Source organism: Rhizomucor pusillus (genome assembly GCF_041956525.1).
Source record: "Rhizomucor pusillus strain CBS 183.67 unplaced genomic scaffold VTP01scaffold_19, whole genome shotgun sequence".
Taxonomy (NCBI): domain Eukaryota; kingdom Fungi; phylum Mucoromycota; class Mucoromycetes; order Mucorales; family Lichtheimiaceae; genus Rhizomucor; species Rhizomucor pusillus.
The window spans coordinates 24513-39700 of NW_027192161.1; the positions used below are offsets into that span (position 1 = coordinate 24513).

General features: G+C 44.8%; 6 protein-coding genes across 6 annotated transcripts; 3 read left to right on the plus strand and 3 right to left on the minus strand.

Annotated features, from left to right (window-relative positions):
- Positions 1-1911: 1911 nt before the first annotated feature.
- On the plus strand, positions 1912-3538 carry VTP01DRAFT_3870 (uncharacterized protein; the record flags this gene model as incomplete). The annotated part of the gene is made up of 8 exons (XM_069382489.1): positions 1912-2045; positions 2108-2218; positions 2284-2297; positions 2361-2562; positions 2632-2709; positions 2795-2957; positions 3017-3124; positions 3200-3538. 8 exons carry the CDS (start codon positions 1912-1914, stop codon positions 3536-3538), a joined length of 1149 nt encoding a protein of 382 aa, XP_069235804.1.
- A 253-nt stretch (positions 3539-3791) lies between these two features.
- Positions 3792-5580, plus strand: VTP01DRAFT_3871 (uncharacterized protein; the record flags this gene model as incomplete). The annotated part of the gene is made up of 3 exons (XM_069382490.1): positions 3792-4492; positions 4586-4957; positions 5016-5580. 3 exons carry the CDS (start codon positions 3792-3794, stop codon positions 5578-5580), a joined length of 1638 nt encoding a protein of 545 aa, XP_069235805.1.
- Positions 5581-5809: 229 nt separating this feature from the next.
- On the minus strand, positions 5810-7804 carry VTP01DRAFT_3872 (uncharacterized protein; the record flags this gene model as incomplete). The annotated part of the gene is made up of 5 exons (XM_069382491.1): positions 5810-6058; positions 6148-6157; positions 6227-7513; positions 7580-7641; positions 7709-7804. The coding sequence occupies 5 exons, from the start codon at positions 7802-7804 to the stop codon at positions 5810-5812; spliced, it is 1704 nt and encodes a 567-aa protein (XP_069235806.1).
- Positions 7805-8038: 234 nt separating this feature from the next.
- On the minus strand, positions 8039-9501 carry VTP01DRAFT_3873 (uncharacterized protein; the record flags this gene model as incomplete). Its single annotated transcript, XM_069382492.1, has 6 exons — positions 8039-8272; positions 8342-8425; positions 8487-8646; positions 8720-8797; positions 9141-9430; positions 9499-9501. The coding sequence occupies 6 exons, from the start codon at positions 9499-9501 to the stop codon at positions 8039-8041; spliced, it is 849 nt and encodes a 282-aa protein (XP_069235807.1).
- Positions 9502-9911: 410 nt separating this feature from the next.
- Positions 9912-12027, minus strand: VTP01DRAFT_3874 (uncharacterized protein; the record flags this gene model as incomplete). Its single annotated transcript, XM_069382493.1, has 3 exons — positions 9912-9917; positions 9981-10160; positions 10222-12027. 3 exons carry the CDS (start codon positions 12025-12027, stop codon positions 9912-9914), a joined length of 1992 nt encoding a protein of 663 aa, XP_069235808.1.
- A 1083-nt stretch (positions 12028-13110) lies between these two features.
- Positions 13111-14003, plus strand: VTP01DRAFT_3875 (uncharacterized protein; the record flags this gene model as incomplete). Its single annotated transcript, XM_069382494.1, has 3 exons — positions 13111-13276; positions 13748-13809; positions 13881-14003. 3 exons carry the CDS (start codon positions 13111-13113, stop codon positions 14001-14003), a joined length of 351 nt encoding a protein of 116 aa, XP_069235809.1.
- Positions 14004-15188: the final 1185 nt, after the last annotated feature.

Sequence of the window (15188 nt, forward strand, 5' to 3'; positions counted from 1 at the left end):
TGTAACTGTTACTAAATAACATAAACACTCGACAAGTTGGCAGCTGCAAAGCTTCATACCAGCCCTAGTCAATATAACGGATTCTATAAAGCATCGCCCTACATTCCGTAGAGCCGTATTTGGTGCGAGCTCCCATTTATTACGTGCATGGAAAGATAAAACATTAATGCTACAAAATAAGCTTCATACATGTGTAAAAAGAAGAAAGGAAATCAAAAGGAAACAGGGAAAACCGAAGCAGCCTGCCTTGAAAATGCTTTTGCCTTCGACATGACCAGCGTTCAGTAAAAGGGAACGGCTGAAGCCTGTCAACACAGATGTACCTACATATGCGTTAACAAATGGGGAGAAGACGACTTTGTCCATACGTTCGATGCGATCCTGAATGCCTTCTCTTGTTCTTTGACATCGGTACATAGATGGTGCAGCCTCGAGGTCTTGAAAGTCAGCTGGTTCGCCAGCGAACGATGAAAAGATGCGTACTTGCTTTTGGTTGCTAGGTACATACAAGTCCCATGCGTGTTTTGCACCGTTGACTCACTTGTTGATTACGCTATTGACAGTATACACGCATTTTCTCAGCAATTCCATTTATGCTTGGATGGTATCTTGGATTTATTAGTCGATGGTCAATCACCATGGATAGCTTCGCTGCTGATTTTCGTGAACATTTGTGAGAGTCTTACAACATCATGGAAAGTAGCGACGATCTGCGATAATTTGTTATGTACTATGGAAAAACCGAAGTTTAACTTGTGAACTCCTGTGGTAGCATTCCTGTAGCCATTTTCTGTGCTTGATATCGATCATTCGAAATATACGCACGCTCTACTGGGTACAATTCAATGGCAGAGGAAATCTCCCGCTAGAGTTTGAAACCTGTGCATTCACAAGTTCTCTTGAGCTTGTCTGCCAGGATGCGCGGAGATCTCCACAACGGACTATGTACACGGCGCACCTTCGACACCGACAGAGCTGATGCTAATGCAGAATGTAGCACAGAACAACTTTTTGTCTACAGCCAGCAACGTGACTGTGCGATCTACTTGTATGTGATGTAACCGTCTAAGGACTACCATGATTCCTAAAGCTTCAGTTTTGTCCCATCTGCACTTTGCACATGTAGAGTATGCTAAATCTTGCTAAGAAAACATGCTGGGGATGATATCCTAACGACTACCGGTTGTATCCAAAGTTATACATATGTGTTAGGGATGAATTCAGCTCGCTTGCAGAAATCGTCCGTCAGACGCCCCTTCTTGGCTCGGGCATTGCAAATCATTCTTTACTCTGTCTCGAGTTAAAAGCAAGAGACGGATCCATTCCAGCAAAACGCTATGCATAATGTCTATGTTCCTGCTTTCGAGCAAAATGTTAGGACTGACTGACCTGACTCAGATTCGTCCCTTTTTTTTGGGTCACTCGGGCCTGGTCCCGATCTGCAGGTCATTGCCATTCGCAGACGTGAGTGGGCGGGACGCCGTTTCCCGTCCGGAATTTCAGTATCTATCGAATCACCCAGTGTCTGTACTCGAATTTATGAGCTTTTGCTGCGATTTGTCCAGCTTCAGAATTGAGGGGTAGGCTGTATTTGGCGGCGTAATGCTATGAGCCCGCCCAGGTCATTCGTTTATAGCTACTATCCATTAGAGCTCTTTCCACGAATATGAAATAAACGGAAAGAAATGGAAAAGAAAAAAGATTCTTTCTTGTCAACAAACCTTGATCCAATTGGCCCTCCAGGAAAAATGTGATCTTATTCAATGCAGACGTGTGTTGACCTTTTCGAGTAGTACACTCAGCGAACTAGATTAAAAAATTTGAAGCCCCACTTCATTTTCTCCTTGTTCTTCCCCACTTTATAAACCTTCATCATCGCCTTATAGTTGGAGACAGGGCAAGTACCGCCTGATGATTCAGCTCACGCCATACGGAGAACGGGTCATTGACCGTGTCAACATGATTGGCATGTGGGTGGCGGTACTTGTCAGCGTACGCAACTTTGTTGTGTGTTTACGGCAGTACCAGCGAACCCGCGGTAGAATGTAAGTCTTAGCTTGAGGAAAATATACATTCGATATTTCAGGGCTGATACGCCTGTATAAAGCCATCTTGTCAACATGGCGCAGGTCGTCGTGTTCTTTATACACAAATTTTTGTATGGTCTTATACCTCTCTTTGAGATTCAAACATGTGCATATTATCCCCTACTAGTATCGTAAAGTATCATTTCAGCGCGAAGATATTTGGAAATTCATTGTTGCTAAATACACAAATGTTTAGACTGTTCCATCTCGGTAAATCCTCGTCCTTTGAAAAGAGCGCCGCTGTCCAATAGACTCATGTAATTCCGCGCCCAGATTATGTATTATTCTATGTTGTAATGTTTATGCGCCTTCTGATCCTCGAGACAAGCTACCATGCCTTGTGGGTCAAGATCGTCGGCCTCTTCCTGATCATTGTGCGGTTCGCAGATTGGCCTTTCGAGCTTGCGTATGTCCCGCTGCAAAGACAAGTAATGGAGAAACCCATCGCCATTGGTGGCACATGCTGGGCGGAGTGGTAAAGTACACTGAAACGCATCCGACGTAAACACGAGGTACTCATGCATGTTGCTCTTTTTGCTTCCAGGGGCAATGGCGTCATCATCCTCAACTTCATCAGTGATGTGCTTGCTAACCTATTCCTCAGTGGCATGTTTGTGCGAAGGCAAGTAAAAATTGCTCCAAATCGGTTGATTGTCGTAAAATTAACCCACTGGTTACTCAATTGCATGGACTAAAAATAACTTTAGACTATACATCCATATCCTTTCATCAAATAGCGTCATGACCCGCAAGAACCGACTTATCGAATATCTCGCAAGAAAGTCACTAATATGCTTCATTCTCACCTTTATATTCAACCTTGCCATGAATCTACTAAAAGTTACGACCTTTCTCGGTAATCGATCTGATGTATGTGCCAGCGCCTTACGACAAATTGTCATCATTGGAACTGATCACATCACCAATAGGCATTAACCGTTTATTTGTCACTGGCGGAATCCACGTTGCTTGTTGAAGCATTGCGTGTTGATTACACCCATTTGCCTAATCGAGCCTTTTGCGAGCACTGCGGCATGGCAAGTAGAGAACTGGACTGTATTTATTTATTGACAGTGTTCATTTGTTTTATTAATGCTTTGACCGCTGTACAGACTATCCGTTATCCCTACAGTGACGAAAAAGGAAATCAGCATCCCAGCGGCGGCAACAATGAGGAATATCTCGACGTCTCGCTCAAAATCCCTCCTTCGTTTGCTCTCGCTCCCGAACGTGAAGACGATTCTTATCCTTTGACCAGTGTTTCGATTGAACGACCTGCATCTCCTAAATTACGTGAAACAATGTCAGCACCATCAGCCGGCAATGGTTTCCGCGGCAGCCGACCTGTCAAACGTAGTACAGTAAATATAGCGAACAACAACGAGTCGTTTGGGTCCGTGCGCCTTGCAGATAGACCAGAATGGAGTAACAACGAGTTCCGTATGTTTTAATTGATGTTGCGCACAATAAACATACTGTTGCTGGATCAACAAATCCCTTCGGTTAGGAAATTTTGTTGTCTTCCGTTTTTCTTCTTCCTCTGTGTCCCACTTCTCTATCTTTTCTCTCTCCATTCCTAACGCTTAATGCGGAACTACTCTTTTCAAGGTAAAAGCTTATGCAACGTGGTGTTATAGGAACAAGTTGGATGATATTTACCAATGCACAATGCAAAAAAAAGCCTGCGTACTGGGCTGCTTAGGGATGTTTTCATCTGTCTGCTGTGCAGACATTGCATACAAAGTCATCCACGCTGTTGGCAACGACGTTGGAATGGCTGTGCAGCTGCAAAGTGATCAGAACATATATATGCTGGAACGATCAGAATTGGATCCTTTGCTCCATACAGGAACTGCGCCTTCATCGAAGCCTTATCGGTACCTTGCAATGCACAGCAACGGCACTGTTTTGCAGCAAGAACCGGAATTTCGAGAACCGGCATCGACAACACTGCATGAGTTCTACGGTCGTAAACGTACTCTTTTTGACGAAACAGTCGACCAACCAATTCCAATGTTTGGCGATCCAATCGACCGACTCGATACATCTGCAGTGCATCCCGGATACGAGATACCCACTATCCACGTCAGAGCTCCAGACGATGACTTGAAGGAACTCTACGAAAATTACCTGGAGGATTTTGCAATCACAGCCAACATGTCACATATCACAGCTACCGATATGCAGCAATATGAAGACGTGAAATTTGAATTGAGTGGACAGACATCGCGCCTGTTTCCAAAGTTTTCTTTCAATTTTCATCTAGGTAAAGATGATAACCTCGGCGGATATCGCAAGTTCAAGCTTCGTGCATGCGCTACAGATCCCAGCTTTATGCGAGAAAAGCTCTACTACGATGTTCTGGAGGCAGCTGGGCTGCCCGCATCGAGAGCCTCCTACGTGCGGTATTTAATCAGGCTTTTTTAAGCAGAAAAGAACGGATTAAGTACATACGAGTATGTATGCTCATCTATCCTTTTTTCTTTGGCTGTTTCTAGACTCTTTATCAACAATGAGCCGCACGGATTGTATCTGCTTGTCGATAACTACAAGAACCCATTCTTGAAGAATACGTTTGGAAAAGGAGAAAAGAAGTACAAGCACGGCATGCTTGTACAAGGTAATATGCCTGAAAATCCTATGGCACCGGAGGCACTCAGACATGGCGCCAATTTGGAATATCGTGGTCCGGAGCCTGATAACTACAAGGTTGGCAACGCGTCGCTTTACAAATTACAACAGGAAGCTTCCAAAGATGACAGTGGTCTCGAGAAGTTTATTGATTTTCTCAAATTTGTGAACGAGCAAGGTGCAGCTGCAGGAAAAGATGAATGGGAGCGCCGATTCAACGTTGATATGTTTTTGAAAAAGTAAAGTGAAAGAAAAGAGATTAAAAGCCCATTATACCGAGACTAACTATCTACGTAGCATGGCTCTCGAGGTACTGATGGGCCACGTCGACGGATACTTGGGTGCAGCCCACAATTACTTTGTGTACCACGACCCTGGAAGTGGAAGATTCACGTGGATGTCGGCAGACTTGGACCAGACGATGGGCAACACGATGGTTCCACTTGCAAGCAACACCTCCTTGGACCGTTTCGCTTTGCTAGAGCACGAGGCTAATCGCCCATTGTTCCATCAAATAATGCTTGTGCCAGAGTTTAAATCTCGATACGAAGAAATCCTGCAAATCATGCACGGATCATTGTATGCCAACTCTGCACTCTCTAGACGCACCCAATTTCTAGAAGATATGATCAGGGACGACGTCGAATGGGATGCTAGCCTGAACAGAATACGTTCCTCAGCAACCGTCGCTGAGAAGCATCGAGATCAACTACAACAGAAGGTGCTGCAGCTCCCGCTTGGACCCGACTTTTTGTCACGCATCGGTGCCATTGACTTTGACGCGGCGCTGCGCGGTCCCATCAATGACCATCCATCGATAATGCCTTTGCAGGATTGGCTGTCACAAACTTCCCAGGCATAGAGTCAAGTTGTCGCAAACATATAAAACGTGTAATACGCAAAATAAAAAAGAAGGTGTATTTGTGTTTGTTGTTTGTAACATCAGTGGAAGAAAATGTGTGTAAGAATGATTTTTGAATGCAAACAGAATAAAGCATAAAGTGAAAAGGAGATATAGGCTGTTTGGAAGAAACAAATCAACGTAACAGTGAGATGCTGAGAAATGGATAACAAAGTATCTAGTAATAGAATTATTCGAACTTGATGCTGTGAGATTCAAATGAAATGCGGCCACCACGGTAAGATCCCTTCTTCTTCTTATTCTTCTCAGCCCTGAATCTGTCGCCACGCACTTTGATAAGATCTTGATGAGCTTTCCATCCATATGATTTCTCGTCAGAACCACCCTTGGCAATGTACGAGTTATCTTTCAGGCGTTCGTCGAGAAATTCCACTTCTTCGGGTCTCACTCGTTGGAATGGAGTACCAGGCTTGCGTTCCTAAATTAAAGAAATGATAAAAGGGTTAGGCATATCTTCTCTCTTTCCTCAACGTCATCCGTCAGCAGAAATCAGTCTCAAAGACATACATTGTTTTTCCTAGTATATAGGGGTTGGTAGGTAAATATATGCGGGTCTATGGCACTAAATAGGGCAATTTCTATCTACCTTTTAGCAGGAGGGTTCTCTGCTTCGACTTGGTCCGCTTTACGCTTGTTTCCGGCAACGGCGGTCGTGTTCTCGCTCTCATTTTCCTTATTGTTCTTCTCTTCTTCGTCGCTGCTGTCAGAAGAAGAGTCCTTCATTTCTACATCCTTGTTCTCCTCCTTTTCAGCCTCGTCTTCAGACTCGGATTCGCTGCTACTGCTGCTGCTGCTACTGTCATCAGAGGATGAATCGTCGTCGCTCGAGGACTCGGTGTTCTTTGCTTCTTCCTTCTTCTCTTTCACATCGTCATCTTCTTCGTCCTCAGAATCAGACTCGGATTCGCTGCTGGAAGATTCAGATGAAGATTCGCTGGAAGATTCCTCCTCCTTTTCTTCCTTTTCTGACTCGCTCTCCGAGGAAGAGGATGATTCTTCCTTGTCTTCTTCCATCTTGGTATCCTTTGCTTTTTCGCTTTCGCCTTCGTCTTCAGATTCGGACTCGGACTCACTCTCACTGCCAGAACTTGAGTCTGATTCGGATTCACTGCTAGAAGAGTCGCTGCTGGAAGACTCCTCAGAAGATGCTTCCTTGGACTTTGCTTCCTCCTTGGTGTTGTCTTCTTCTTCGGACTCGCTTTCGGATTTACTGGAGCTGGAAGATGATGCCTTCTTCTTTTCTTCCTCTTCCTCGTCACTATCCTCAGATTCACTGCTGCTGCTGGATGAAGACTCGGACTCGGATTCGCTGGAGGAAGAGCTGCTGGAAGATGCTTCCTTTTCTTCTGCTTCTTCCTTCTTCTTCTCCTCCTTTCCTTCATTTTCTTCTTCATCGCTGCTTTCCTCAGACTCGCTGGAGCTGCTGCTAGAAGATTCCGACTCGGATCCACTGGAAGAAGAGCTGCTGGAGGATGCTGCCTTTTCTTCTGCTTCTTCCTTCTTCTCCTCCTTTCCTTGGTCTTTTTCATCGCTGCTATCTTCTTCAGACTCACTGGAGCTGCTGCTGGAGGATTCAGATTCGGATTCGCTGGACGAGGAGCTGCTGGAGGATGCTTCCTTCTTTTCTTCTCCTTTCTTCTCCTCCTTTCCTTCTTCTACTTCCTCTTCTTCGCTGCTGCTTTCTTCAGATTCGCTGGAGCTCTCGGAAGAAGAGGAAGCAACCTTCATGGTTTCGTCCTTGTCCTCCGCTTCGGATTCACTGCTTGAAGATTCAGACTCGCTCGAGGACGACGAACTATCAGAAGATTCAGACGACGAGCTGGAGCTAGAGCTAGCAGATTCGTCCTTGTCGTCCACATCCATTTCATCGCGGCTGTTACGCACATTATTATTAGTCACTTGCCAAAACATCCAGACTTGGCTCCCTTTTACACTCTACCTCTTCTTGTAGTTCTCAAAAATATCACTCAAAGAAGCATCGTCCACAGTTTCAGCATCCACCTGTAAAGAAAAATCAATGTCAGACATTGTTCACCAAGTTCCACACTATAGATCAAACTCTACATACACTAGGTGCCTTGCTCTTTAAATTGGCTGCAGCCTCTTCAAAACCTTGCGACTTCAAGTACTTGTAGACCAGCGAATTAAGCTCGGACGACGACATTGGAAAAAGAGGTGTGCCTGTCAAAAGCGCAAGCCGGAAGTTCCAAAAAAAAGTGTCCCAGTCTTTCCTAGGTGGCTTCGAGACACTCGATTTTCTGATTGGCTGCAGAGAAACGAAACATTTATTGACTGTTCCCAAAATGCTTAATTTTCTTTTAATGCTTCCACTGCAACAACATTTTTCTTCAACCACTACAAGAGTCAAGGTAGACTAATTTATCCACTACCAATTAATTCAGCTGCGACTGCGGCTGCGGGTACGGCTGATGCTACGGGATCGAGATCTATACCGTCTACGGCTATAATAAGGCGACCGAGAACGGCTACGACGTCGGTAACCACGGTCACGATCGCGGAAAGAGCGGCCACGACCGTAGCGACGCTTCTCACCCATGTATTCGCCAGGCGTAGGAGTATGAGGACGATGAGTAACGGAATAATCAACACGGACCTTACGGCGGTCAATTTCCTGAAAGAGTTTTACAGATGAGTAAATATGCATAAATACCCCGCGTGCATGCATTATTCCCAAACTTACCATGCCGTTCGTCTCCTCCCTGGCACGAGCAGCATCGTCTTCGTTCTCATAGTAGACAAATCCGAAACCTCGGGAACGCTTGTGCTAACAGAAAATATTTAAGAATCGTTGAATAGTATTTGGACAATCTTGACCAGTCACTTACTCTGTGGTCGTATACGACTGTCACTTTCTCCAACTTGCCATATTTTGAAAAGATGTCTTCCAAGTCCAATTCGCGTGTGTCTGTGCTAAGACCAAACACGCCCAGAATGTTTGATTTCTCAGGCGCATCTCTCGTACCGTGGAAATCCTTTCTCTTTCTCCTACATTTTTGCGATCGCTAGTGAGCAATAGATTCTCTTTTGTGTAGTATTTGCAATTGACTTGAAAACTTACTCCTGACGTCTTTCCAATGAGCGCGACGAATATCTGCGACGAGGAGGGGTGGGCGAGCGACGACGGCGAGGAGAAGGACTGTTACAGGGTTTGCGAGTCAGACAGACAAATTCTTCTTGAGAGCAACAAAAGAAGGAGAGAGGGATGGGAATAGGATTTGATTCTTGCCAAGGAAGAGGACCTTGCTAATTTTTTCTTCTCTCTTGACCAGCTTCACTCTTTCTTTTCACATATAATACATCACACTTGATCACATTTGTTTTTCTCTTCACTTGCTTGCGAAGCTCTTGTCAAAGCTTTTGAATAAGCCAGAGCCAAGGTGGTCAACAAGCGTCATGTCAAAGAAAGAGCGATAGGGAGTGCGGGGAATAGGGAAGGAAGAAAGGGAAGAAAACAACAAAGGTGGTCTTTGACATCTTACCTTCTTCTGGAATATCGGCTTCTGTAACGGTCGCGGCTCGGAGACCTAGAGTAAGAAGGAGACCGGCGACGGCGACGCGGTGACGGTGAGCGAGAATAGCTGCGTCCACGGCGCACAGGAGTGCGGGAACGCGAACGAGAGCGCGAACGTACAGGCGCAGGCGAGCGTGACGCAGACCGATCGTAACGAGCAGGGGAGTCTCGTTTACGTTCATACGATCTGGAACGCGAGCGTTTAGCCTCACGATCGTCGTCACGGGGTGGCGAAGCTTCTCTAGAAGGTGAGCGGTCCTATTGTTACAAGAGCAACAAGTTAAGAAAGGAAGCAAACTTACACAGCAATGCAAGTGTCAACTTACCATCACTTTCTGGATTCAGTGAAGGAAAAAGACGATGGATGCAGCACACGATGGTCAACGAACTGAGAAGAAAAAAAATTGAAACACCGTCACGTCTCACGCGTTGCCAGGCAATGACCCAGCACACTGCTGGCGAACACAAACGTCCAGTATTCGAGGACATATTAAGCATTATAGAGTCCTATGTAGCAGTGATCATGCCTCATATCGTCTCTTAATATGCAGAATGACTACATAACTTCAGTTGTCTTGTCCTTTGCTACCCACAGTAAAGGGATATTTCAACCAGCAACAGCAGCAGCAAATGACAATGCAGTGTGCTTACATATTTACAGGAAATCTTTTCTTGTAAAGATTATATATAAGAATCTATGGCGCCTACATATACAAAATGCTTCGGTAATGCTCTTATACTATGCCTGTAAAAATAAGTCAGAAAGAAAATCGATGCATATTATGGTATTAATAACAAAAGCACATACCGGCACAGTAACATATTCGCGTCGAGCTAGCAATTCCTTGACAAAATGCTTACGTTTTTGTGTCTTACGATATCGCCACCATCTTGCACATTTTATCCATGCAAATATACCGACAAGAATAAGGATAATAACGCCTGCGACGGCTGATGTCTGTATCAATTGCTGGTATCGGAATCCACTCTGTCAAAGGAAATCGAAAGTTAGCGCTTCTTGGAAAGGACAGCGTACGTGAATGACTTGCCTCGTTCAGCCACCAGCAGCTAGCGTACAGTCCAACCACCCAACAATTGCTGTCGGATGCAGAATTCAAATTGATCCAGAATAGGTGATGCAAAGGATCATCAAATCCATCAGTTTCTGGTCCGTTCTGAAGCAAATCCTGCTGGGTGACTCGGAATAACATATAATTCTGTTGGGATGTCCTCGGGCAGTCAAATACATAGTTTTCAGGACAGACGGCGAATGCTCGATCGTACGAGACAAAGGTCGACGTTAGCATCCATTTATTCGGATCGTTGTAGCGGCGACACGCAACACGGAGCAGTTTCGTGCAGTCGCCAGTGCGCCAACGTCCGTTCCATTGCTGCATCATGGCACACTGAGGAGTGTTTTTGACTTCTGGCTGGTTGACATCCCAGGACCAGATTGTACCAAGGATGTTATCTGCCAAGTGCCTTGTATCGTTGGCTGAATAGGTGTCGTTCGGTTGAGTGTAGTTTCTCTGCGTAAAGTACGGCGAATAACCGCATTGAACAGCTTGCAGCGTTGAATCATAATCAAAAGCTGAAACGTGATCGTTCATGTTTGCCCATGACCAGGATAGCAATGTGTCTCCTGGCTGGGGATGTGATTGCGAAACGGCTGTCTCATTGCCACTCGGTAGCATAAAAGTATGCTTTCCAGGTCGTGCGCAGTCAGACCACTGCATTGCCTGCATATCTGTCAGATTCACCTCGTTCATGTACCAGCCTGCTCCGAGTTCCGTTGCATTAAAAATCATATCTGCATCGTCTGTAACATTGTAATTGGTATTTAAGGGCAAATGGTTGTAGCCAAACCCGACGAGCAATTGAACGCGGCGTTCTATCAGATAATACCATGGTGGCCACGCCGTGTTCGAGGTAAGAGCGCCTGTTTCAGGATCAATTGATGGTTGATAGTAAGGCATGCCTGTTGTTCCGAACGAGTCCGTCAGATTGCGTCGATCTCTTGTCAAGTTTGCTGGAGTATATATCCGAGGCGCATTGTTATCAGCGCTCACAATAGCCTCCTTGATCGTCCGACTGATGCTTGATGCGGTGTCATTACCATTGATATTGGAGGATGAGTCAAGTTGATGAAGATTTAGTATGATAAATATGAGGTCGGTTTCTTCTGGCGCGTTCGACAAGTCCGCCGTCGTCAAGAAATGGTTAACGGAATCCATAAAATGCCGAAAGTTGTACCACGGCGCGCAACGGACCGAATCGAGTTGCACATCATCCAACTCTGCTCTGCTGAGGGCGAAAGTTCCATTATGGAATACAAAATCATTATGAACATTAGATAGCGTAGTTGTCGTCTCATTCGTTATTGAGGTGGTGGTGGTGGAGGTGGAGGAGGAGGATGTCCGGTTGTTCAAGTTTGTATGGAGCGATGCCGTCAAAGATGACATATTTGTTGTAATTGGTTGTGGACAGAGCTGCCAATTTCTATTCTTCGAGTCCCAGTATATATCCACGACCAGTCGCCGATATCCCATATACAAGACTTGTTCAACATCGCTGAGTCGTTGTGCTGAATAATCGTTACCAAAATATGCATTGCTTAAATCCAACGCTGGCCAAAGATGTCGGTCAATTGTTACGTTCATTGCAATATCGCGCTGAATACGGAGAGGAAGAGTCAAATTGCTTGATCGAAAAGAATATCCTTTGTAAGGGGTATCGCCAGTGTATGTGGTTGGAAGTGATAGACGGTTTGCTATGCGATCATGAACATTGAGTGCCATGCACGGCATGGCGGATAGGCAAACGATCAACAACAAGAATGCCGTCCTTGCTGTCATTACGTGTTCTTTACTACAAAGTAATCATTGAATTGCTGAAACGAACATGGAAGAAAACTTTCCAACTGAGGAGCATTACTCGCTCTCATTTTTGCCTGCCCGGATGATTTCAATATCCGGACAATGAGTCCTCCGCCTGTGTTGATCAGCACTTGTTGCATCCAACCTTGTTTTTGTCGCTATGTCTTTACCAAATGCTTACACAAAGCACGCACGGGCTTACTGATAGTAACATGCATAAAGTCCATTTTCTACATTTCTTTTTTGGAAGGGGCAGCGGCAAACTAGGAGGCCGGCAAACCTGGTTGATCGGCCCGCAGATATGCCTGTCCCGCCAGGTCAGATATTCTAGCAGAACAGATAACATCGATATGTGGCAGCGTCTATTCATAGGATATTTCGTTAAGAAAAAGCACTTCTTTAAAACCACCCTGGTATTGAGTTGCCTGAAAAATCGGTTTCTACAAAGTTAAAACCTAATTGAAACTGATCTGATCACAGCTTTTGATTCATATTGATCCAAGTTCTCGCAAATTAAGTGGAAGCGGGAAGACAGGCGATTCAGCTCTAGGTTCCCTTCCAGCCAGCCTAGTGGGTCGTGCGCTCATCCTTGATTCAGAATTCTGCATCCAATGGACTGCTTGATCAAAGCCTGCAAAAGTAGAAAGAGCATCCAGTCAAAGATGCAACGCCATAAATTTCCCAACATGTATCCAAAATTGCGACTTGCGGTCTGAAAGCTTTATATGTGTTCGAGACTTGATAAGCAAGATGTAACAGATTGAAAGGTGCTTGAAAATGATGATTCCATATGTATCTATGTAGCGCTTAGGTTTCCCGCATGGAATGAGTGCCATGTTATCGAAATTGTAGAAGAAACTGAGTAAACGAAGTATGGATGTCCATAGTTTCCGTTTAAGGAGCATGAGACGTAGACTAGACAGGTGTCTTATTATGTGTGAGCTCGTCAATCCAGTAATAATATCATTCATGACCCCTTACTCAAGTCCTGACACAAATGCATCGATTTTGCCGTATTTACAGGATTAAACACATCGTTTTCCCATAGTGCGAAAGAAGAGCATGTATCTTCCGGAACTTCTTCGCAATCTAGAGAAGACTCGCCAGACAGTTCTACGTCAAATGGTCGTGTGGGTTATGGTCGGACCCATAACAACGGTACATACGCAGAACGCTCCAACGCAAGCAGACCGTGCTCTCGACTTTGAGTTTTCAAGGGAACTGCCATGTTTGTAAAGTTTCATATTTCACCGTACAGGGCCCAGTATCCTTTTAGAAGTCTTCCTGAGGCTTTGCTGCCGGCTGCCGAATTCCATGTTTATCTGTCATTGAATGTCGAAATTTTCCAGCATATTCCTTGAGTTCGGCGTATTTGGCGTCATTCATAGAATTCTATTGGAATAAGTACATACGTGCATGCTCAGATATGCATGCATCGCTGCGAAGAGGTGAGGATGTCAGCGCAAACTGTGCTTAGAATCTATGGAGGTAGTCTCCTTATTTGTAACCTTACCGCTGCTGTCTGCAGAGATCAAAGGAATCGATGATTATCACACGATAAATACGATGGATTGATTAGCTTTCCTATTGCAATTGATGACTGTCGTGGCGTATCCTCTGAATGCATGATAAGGGAGAAAAAGTTTGCCATTCTTACTCTCATTCATTACTGTGTAACTTTCTGAGTAGGTCATATCAGTGACCAGCACCCGTGTCTTCATAATTGGCAGTGGCGTTTCTGGTCCATGCCGTGCGCCTAATGTACGTACAGCTAGCAAGGGCCAGCAAATAACGATTGGATCAGGAGCTTGATCAGAATATCGCGTCTACAGGCGAAGCTTTTCACGATGCATACTGGTGCTTTTACGCATTTCATGCCGGAAACATGTAATGCTGAACGTTTTTTGGTGTTTACAGGAGGTTTGGTCTTCTCGAATTTCAGCTACTATAAATGAGCGACAAGCTATGCTAGCTCAAGAATAATTGATACGTTGTCTGTATTGCTCCTTGGCAAATAAACACGTAGATGGTATTGAAACGAGTTACGAAGTACTTATTATTTGTCAGGATTTCCCTTGACATCAGTAATGCGGCGGGTCCTCATCGAAAAATGAACGATCATTTGTTCATGGAAAGTTTTGTCAGACAAATATTTAGAGTGGATAGACTGATATAGGTTTTAGCTGTACATTTCCTATGAGAGCTAACCGAGCCGACCTTGAAATATTGTACATGTTCGCATTTCTGCAAGTGTACTCTTTTTTAGCGTTTCGTCCCGGAGTCTAAAAATACATAGTTACAACAACGTGATATGACGCCGGCGCAGTCTGCTGTGCAACGAAAACATCGACATCCGGCGAATGTTTTTTCACGCAAACATCCCAACACAAAATGTTAGCCCACGCAAGTATAGCATCAGCTGCGGAGGAAATAGATTCAAGTCTATCCGAAGACGTTTCCAAATGGTGGAGTGCGAAGAGTTAAGTGCGTGCTAAGCTTAACCTTGAATAAACATTTATTGACGCAATCATCACCGTCTTCTGCGCGTATAAGTGTCTACAAATCTATTGATAGATATATCGTCTTTGGACTGGCATGGTTGCTATTTCGCCTCAGTGGATACCAATATTTTGCTTACAAATACATAGTTCGAAACAGACTCAGGAGTTATTCCCGTCCCTACAATCGTCGCACCCGGTTGCTGTAGTGTTTCAATGAGAGGGTAATCGTAATGGACTTTGGCACCCGGGCTAACATGACACGGGCGTGAGAAATATTGAAATGCTTGTCAAACCGCTCGTTGCGTTACATAACATATCCCGTCACCCACACCCCGAAACATCCGCTAAGACCTCTCTGAATGGCTATATTTCATCCCCACGTCTAATTTTCCCAAACCTAATGTAGTCGACCATAAATGCAGCCGCAAGGTTACTCATTTCCGTGTTTGCATAGGCATGTAGCAAATGTAACTTCGGATAGACTGCTGCTGCAGGTCCCAAATATTGCTTAGCCGAAGGCCTGGCTGAGGCGACAGCGTTCTGCATGCGTAATAGATACTCCTCGAAACTTTCCTTTTTTCGATACAATAGGCCATTACATCATGTAGAACGCTTTGCGTATGCAATATTTTTAATAAA